Source organism: Gallus gallus, chromosome 7, assembly GCF_016699485.2.
Source record: "Gallus gallus isolate bGalGal1 chromosome 7, bGalGal1.mat.broiler.GRCg7b, whole genome shotgun sequence".
Classification (NCBI taxonomy): domain Eukaryota; kingdom Metazoa; phylum Chordata; class Aves; order Galliformes; family Phasianidae; genus Gallus; species Gallus gallus.
This window is the reverse complement of record NC_052538.1, coordinates 6,762,013-6,769,808: the sequence shown is the minus strand read 5'-3', so window position 1 is coordinate 6,769,808 and position 7,796 is coordinate 6,762,013. Positions and strand designations below refer to the sequence as shown.

Here is a 7,796-nt window from a genome sequence, read left to right as displayed (position 1 = left end):
CACAATCAGCGAGAGCTTTATTGCATTTGCACATAAAAGCCACAAGATACATTATAAAGCAGCAGGAGGCCAAGGGATAGAGAAGTGAGGCTGATGGCAGAAGCAGGTAGCGCCGGGGCACCGTGGGCACTGTGGGTGCGAGCTGCTGCAGCTGGTCACGCAGGGAAGGTCCTCCCGTGGGGCTCTGGATCTGGAAAGCTGGAGGCCAACCAAAGGAGATGGTCAGGCCCCAGGCTGGCATCTACTCCTCCTCCTCCTCCCAGAAACACCCCACAAGTGCTGCACGGCCACAGGGCCCCACAGAATGCCCCAACATCCCCAGCACCGTGCTGACATCATCCACCTGTGCTCAGCAACAAGGAGCAGCGCACTAGCACACACCTCTGACTCGCCATGCCCACTGGGGCTGCTCTCCCCTAGTTTCAGAACCTACCATCTATGAACTCTGCCCACCCCTACCAATGAAAGTGTGGCACTGTCCCCATGTAGAGCACCTCCCTGCTCTCCACAGCCCATCTTTTGCATTGTTTGTCACACGTTGTTTGGGCTGGCAAATGGTGAGCAGAGTGCTTGGTGTGGCACAGCCTGCTCTGCTCTGGTTGTGTTTGGAGATGTGCTGCACCATCCCACACACCCTGAGATCATAGCGTTTCACACAGATATAGAAATCTACTCAAGGCAAGAGAAGAAGCAGTGTTTGTGTGTAACTGGAAACTGGTTTTAAGCTGAGTTTTCAGTTTCTCAGGGCTCTAAGTGCTGCCTTTTTAACTGCCTTTTTACAGCACAGCACTCCCATGCGGGAGGCAGGAGCAGGGCTGTGCACTGAGCTGCACATGCAGACATCCCCAGAAGGACACAGCACTGCCTACATCAGGAACCGGCATCTGGCTGGCTGCTCCTTCTCCCCCCAGAAGAACTCTTCCCAGAAGGACTGCTCCAAACAACCCACTCAAGGAAAAAACTGGAGCTGCCCCACTTCCCTTTGCCTGGGAAAATCCTGTTGGACTGCCATCCTGGATTGACCCCAGCAGTCCAGGATTGACACCTTGGGTTCAGGGTGATGCTGCTCCACCCTCCCAGCCCAGGTCTCTGTACTGTGGTGGCTGCACTACCCCAGGGCACCCCAGGGCTCATTGAGAGGGGCAGACTGCAACCAGGCTCCAGAGCCAAGCAGCATAAATCCCCTCTCCTGGTGCTGGCTTGCTCTCTGCTGCAGACACAAATGCATTCAAAGGATCTCTTCCAGAAGAAACGTTGCCACTGAGACACTGCCTGCAGGGAGGCAGAATGCAGTACTCAGGGAGTGTTTCAAGCACGCACAGCCCAGCATTCCCTTTCAGAACTAAAGCAGCTCCTTATAGAAGCAGCATGTGCCTTGCACATCAGTAGCAGGCTGAGGCTGGGCACAGGGCATGGCTCGCCCCACATCGCCCAGCTGGGTCTGCTCCCTGCGTGCGGAACAGGCGCCAGTGCGTGTTCTGGGAAGGGACATCCCTGCTCTCTGAGCCACATGAACACGGCTGTGGGAATCCAGAGCCGCTCCGGTTTCATGCTTGGCGAGGTTTAGTCTGCGGGATGCTTTCAGGGTGATTCGGCATCGCTTGTTCCTCCGCGCATGGCTGGGGCGGGGGAGGCGCACATCTGGCGCTGGAGGAGCCACACATCTGGTACATTCAGTACTTCCTCAAAGTCACTGCCACGTTACCCTTTGGATGGAGGCCTCGGGCTCCGTGCATAGCTCAGTGGATTAAGATCCACAGCTGCTTTCTCTTTTTCTTTTCTTTTCTTTTCTTTTCTTTTCTTTTCTTTTCTTTTCTTTTCTTTTCTTTTCTTTTCTTTTCTTTTCTTTTCTTTTCTTTTCTTTTCTTTTCTTTTCTTTTCTTTTCTTTTCTTTTCTTTTCTTTTCTTTTCTTTTCTTTTCTTTTCTTTTCTTTTCTTTTCTTTTCTCTTCTCTTCTCTTCTCTTCTCTTCTCTTCTCTTCTCTTCTCTTCTCTTCTCTTCTCTTCTCTTCTCTTCTCTTCTCTTCTCTTCTCTTCTTTCCTTTCCTTTCCTTTTTCCTTTCCTTTTTCCTTTCCTTTTTCCTTTCCTTTTTCCTTTCCTTTTTCCTTTCCTTTTTCCTTTCCTTTTTCCTTTCCTTTTTCCTTTCCTTTTTCCTTTCCTTTCCTTTCCTTTCCTCTCCTTTCCTCTCCTTTCCTCTCCTTTCCTCTCCTTTCCTCTCCCCCCCTTCCCTCTCCTTCCCTCTCCTTCCCTCTCCTTCCCTCTCCTTCCCTCTCCTTCCCTCTCCTTCCCTTCCCTTCCCTTCCCTTCCCTTCCCTTCCCTTCCCTTCCCTTCCCTTCCCTTCCCTTCCCTTCCCTTCCCTTCCCTTCCCTTCCCTTCCCTTCCCTTCCCTTCCCTTCCCTTCCCTTCCCTTCCCTTCCCTTCCCTTTTTTTTTCTTTTTTTTCTTTTAAGCAAAAATAACCCTCTAAGCAGATCTTTGCAACTGAACATGGGAGTAGGGAAATTGGACACAGATCCTGATCTCCCTGCACATCCTTCCATTCAAGCTCTGTGCTGGCGCCAGCTGCCACTGGAGGGTTCTGTGGCCACTGGGGACCTTCTCTGGAAAATGTCCTTCTGTTGCGAAACACCAGGCCAGCAAGATCAAATATGCTTTGTCAGGTCAGCTGCAGCCTGGGGCTGTGTGCTGGGAGCCTCCTCTCCTGGTGCAAGTGGTGTAAGAATAATGTGGTGGGACCTGAGGCCAGCAGATCCAGAGCTGGTGCCAGCCTGGCCACACATGTGCCCCAACAGGCCAGGGGGTCTTCCTGAAGGACCCAGTGTTGGTGGGACCAATCCTGCACTAGGACATGGTGCTGGTCTCCTACTGGGCAGCTGCACTGATTGCCACTGCACGAAATACTGCTGGCCACCAACAACACATGCTTCTCACATGTCCTTCCCCATAGCATCGCATGAGGAGCCAATATCCCCAGGTAGGAAGAGGCTGGGGCTGGGAGCATGCACACAGAATCACAGAATCACAGAGCCACAGAATCATGGAATCACAGAATCACAGACTGGGTTTGTTGAAAAAGACAATGAAACCCATACAGCCCCAACCCCTGCCATGGGTAGGGAAACCTCCCAGAGTTGGCTGCCTGAAGCCCCATCCAGCCTGGCCTTGAGCACTGTGAAGGATGGGGCATCCACAGCTTCTCTGGGCAACCTGTGCCAGGGCCTCGCTGACCTCATAGGGAACATTTTCTAATATCTAATATAATCCTATCCTTTTTTTAGTGTGACATCATTACCCTTTGAAACATCAAAATATTGCCCATATCTTGAGTTTTTACAAAATTTGTGCTTTTCCATTAGGGTACAAAAAGCTTCCAGATCACAGTCTGTGGAATGGATGGGTAGATGGATGAATGGATGGATGGATGGATGGATGGATGGATGGATGGATGGATGGATGGATGGGTAGGTGGGTGGGTGGGTGGGAGGGTGGATAGCTGGGTGGATGGATGGATAGGTGGGTGAGTGGGGGGTGGGGAGGTGGGTGGGTGGGTGGATGGATGGATGGATGGATGGATGGATGGATGGATAGGTGGGCGGGTGGATGGATAGGTGGATGGATGGATAAGTGGATGGATGGATAGGTGGATGGATGCATGGACGGACGGATGTGTGCTTGAGTGGAGGGAGGGTCAGACAATGCACATCGTTCAGAGAGAGGCCAGGTCAACCCGTGAGGCTGGAACGGCGCGACCGGGGTGCGTGGGGCAAGGGGGACATCTAGTGACTGCGGTGGGAGCAAAGCGAGAGCAAGGGCTCGTCCGTTCCACTGGAAACCCTGCCTCTGCGAGGGAAATTACCCTTTCTAATGGGCCATAAGCTTGAAATTAGCATAATTAGAAGTGACTAGCATCAATACATGAAAAAAAAAAAAAAAGAAAGAAAGAAAAAAAGCAACGTCTGAGTTACAATTAAATGAGAATAATTTCAATTTAAAGAGCCTCTCTAGTGAAAGTCACTTTCCCTTAGGGGAAACAATCTACTTTTTCAACTCTGTTTATGTACTATTTTTGCAAAAAAACAAACAAACAAACAAAAACCAAAAACACACACACACACACACCAAAAAAAAAAAAAAAAAAAAAAAAAGAAAACCCTTTTTACTCTTCTGTTAATTAACTGTGACATTCACATCGTCCTGAATATTCACTTCAGTATTAAAGATGTGCATATGTTTATCTCACTGACATGGCAGTGGATGCAACGCTGCAATGCTCTGAGTTCCTATTAAACGTAAAACTAGGACATCTCACAAGTAAAAGAAAAACACTGTGACTTCTTCCAAAGAAAACAGACAATCTTTGTGCCATCTTCTTTTGAGTTGCACCAAGGAAGTGAAAGAGTTCAATTAATTCCTTATGATTTTGTTGCTATCACTGCTGTCATCAACATGTTCCCAGCAGATACTGCAACTGTGGTTTAATCAGCTTTTTTCTCCAGGCCTTGCTCAAGCCCAGATAACAATGGACAAGCAGCTAGATTCCCATATAAAATTAGGGTTTTTTTGATTTGTTGTTGTTGTTTCTCTTTGCAGAATAACCTCAGCTCCGTTGTCATACTCACTGAAGCCTGAATGGAGAAAAGGCTGTGCCCCTCTCCCTCGAAGATGGGTCCCTGAGCATCAGAACAAGCTTTGAAGGACCCCAGCCTGGATTTGTTATTTTTTATACTCCCAGTTTTTGAGAAATCCCTAGCTTCATCAGCAGGAGCACAGCATTTCTCAGCCAGAGCTGCTCTGACAGTTTTCTCCATTGTAGGTCGTCTCTGGATAGCTAAAACAAAACAGCAGCCTGTATCAAAGCAAAAAGCAGAATTTTGATGGAACTGGCGGATCAGGACTCCTGGTGGGGATGGTCTGGGCAGAGGATGTCACCCACAGGTTCATGTGGGGTTGAGTGCAGATCCAGAACAGCCTCGGTCTGCAGGAACCACTGGTCCCTGGGCAAAGCATCCATCCTCGGGGACAGCACCTTAATGACCGCACTGACCGCAGCTCTGGCATCTGCACAGACACAGAGGCTCCATCTGACCCCATTAGCTGTTCCCAAAGTGCCCATGTCCTCCTGTCCAGGAGCATCCGTCATGCTGCTGCCTGTGCCCCCCACCCTGCCCAGGGAAGGCTCTGCAGGATGGGGAGAGGGACAAGGCATCCAGCCCCGGGGCTTGCCAGGTGAAGCAATATATTTCCCATGTGTCACAGAGCAGAAATGTATTGCAGTGGTTGCAATATGGGGAAAATGGGTGACACACGTTCTGTACAGGAGGAGATGGAAAATATATTTGTTCCCACTTTTGAGTGGCAATAGAGAGATGTAAAACCTGGAAGCAGAAGGCAGGGGAAGGGCTTGGGGCACAGACATAGCGGATCTGTCCAGACAAGAGGGTGGTAAGATATTTGTTTTCCTACCATTACCATAATCATAATCATAACCATGAGCATAACTGTAAGGATAAGCATAATGTGGTTTGGAAAACCAAACACTGTGCAAGCCAAGTACCCTCCCTGGTGAAAAAGAAAATCTAGGATCACTCAGGAAGTGCATCACCCACTGGGACTTTTCATAAACAAAATAATCATAAAAGAAAGGTTTTGTACACACCCCCCACCTTCCCTCTGAGCTGCTGGATAGAGAAGGATGCAGACGGAAGGATGGCACTGGGGAACGGTGGGGTGGCCCAGGAGAAGAACAGTCAAAGCCCATTGGTAGCAGAGCTGCACAGACATTTATTGAACACAAACACTGACAAACACAGCTGGCTCACAGATCTTCCTGAGCTATTGTCCAAAGGTTGCTTGTGGGGATTGTCAAAGAGTGCTTTCATGGGCCCCTGGGGGTGTGAATCCTGTACAGCTGAACTCTTCCTGCATCCAGTTGCTTGTTAGTTATAAAAAGGGAATTTTGTGTCTGTGTGTTTGTGTGTGAGAGAGAGTGAGATTCCCTTCCTTGAATATTAAAAACGGCTTGTCTGGACCCTGCCATGTTGCAAAGAGAGACATCTGTGCGTGAACCCATGCATGCACGTAGGCTTGGCTCCCACACATTCTGCTTCCAAAACAACACAGGGGTGAAAAACTACACCTTATTCTTGGGGTAGGGGCATGAGGCGGCAAGGGGAGGACAGGGAGTGAAGCAAACGCAGGGGGAGCACTGGGGAGACCACGGGGAGGGCAGCGAGCACGGCTCTGGGTGGTGTCATGGGGCCATAGGCTACAGCAAGAACAGCCAACGTCAATGCAAACGTTTAAGTAGCTACACTAGACTGACACTGGAGACGCGGCATCTTCTTGAGTCACACCAGTGAAACCCCCTCTCCCTGACCCCCCTGGAAAGAAGATGAAGTAATTACACCATACGCTGAAAACAAGGACCATAACCAAAGAGTTCAGGAGCAATCTCAGGAGCACAGTAAGGAGGTCATAAAGAAACGTTCCAGTGGGTGCATATGCATGTGTATTTATATATATATATATATATCTGTTAGTAAAGAAAAGAGTATCTGTGGAGGTAAGGGGAAGACAGTAAATGTATAGGTTGTACAGGCTGGGTGGAGTGCCCTTGGCTGGAGAGGGTCGGGTGGTGCGGAGTGGAGGATGGTGGGTGGAAATTAGAGTGCGCCCATTCCAGTGACCTCAGACGTCAGCCTAGAATAGACAGGGGCAGAGAGAGGGGCGGGGGAGACAAAAACAAGCGCTTAATCAATGGAGTAGAAAAGAAAACACAGATCCTGTAGGGCAGCACTGTCTCTCTTGCTTACGGCCCATGGGGTGCCTGGTGAGGCACCCACGGGCTCAGCATTGTGCAGACCAATCACTCCAATCAATCCTGGACTAGGGGGTAAGCGTTAATTCTTTCCCACTGCTTGGTGTCTCGGTGGGTTCCTCAGGTGGTGCTCAGGAGGTTCATAGATTGTGGAGATGTCACAGCTTATGGCAGAAGATCACCAGCCTGATGTCTGGTGTCCCAAGCACATGGAGCACCATGGACAGCTCAGGATGCTCAAGCACAGATGCTGAAGACCCTCACTGAATGCCCCTAGCAGAGGTGCCATGCACAAAGGGTGCTGGCAGGAGATGTCCCAGCACTTGGTTTCTACCAAAATCCTTCCTACCAGGTGCAAGCATCAGTCCCAGCGTCCTCATCCCATTGGCCTGTCAGTTCCCAATTCATTCATTTGCTCTGCCTTTACAAATTGAAGGAGAGGCCAAGCTGTGTCCCATCCTTCCCCTCAACCAGGTCACCCTCCATCTCTGCTTTTGCCATGGCACGAGCCGTGGTTTGGACAGCCCTTTCCAATGACAGAGCCGCTCTGTTTTCTTTTCTCTCCTTCTTCAGGAGGCGGTGGGGAGGTGCTGTGGGGCTGGGCAGCAGGGAGGAGGGGGTGATGGAGCCTGCTGCAGGTTGGGGCAGAGGTGGGGTGGGTGCAAGGAAGGGGACAGCCTGCGCACACCTTGCCAGCACTCCCCTGCCCTCTCCCCGTCTTCTTGCCAGCAACAGCGTGGACAGATGGACAGACGGATGGAAGGCCTTGAGAAACAGCACGAAGCCAGCCAGATGCCTCCCTGCTCATGGACCACCTGCCCACTTGGCCCACCCAGCTGCCCTGATGGCTCTGTGGCCGGCAGCCCCGTACGCAGCCCAGCTTGCAGCATCCCCAGCCCTGCCATGCTGCACTGCCGGGAGATGGAAAGGAAGCGATCAGGCCATTCCCATGTCTGCTGTTTATTCGACTGCTTGGTTG

At 50.6% G+C, this 7,796-nt stretch overlaps 1 protein-coding gene across 45 annotated transcripts in view; it reads right to left on the bottom strand.

Annotated features, from left to right (window-relative positions):
• The window catches only part of PCBP3 (poly(rC) binding protein 3), a 48,575-nt gene continuing 40,779 nt past the window's right edge, over positions 1–7,796 (bottom strand). For 25 of the 45 annotated variants that reach the window (XM_025152410.3, XM_004942518.5, XM_004942517.5 and 22 more), the window contains one exon: positions 1–198. In XM_025152410.3, the coding sequence (XP_025008178.1) occupies positions 156–198 (43 nt within the window). In that variant the 3' untranslated portion in view covers positions 1–155. Of the gene's footprint in view, positions 199–5,757; positions 6,700–7,796 lie in introns of those variants that run through there. The other 20 variants (XM_040703955.2, XM_040703964.2, XM_004942523.5 and 17 more) reach the window with 1 other exon arrangement.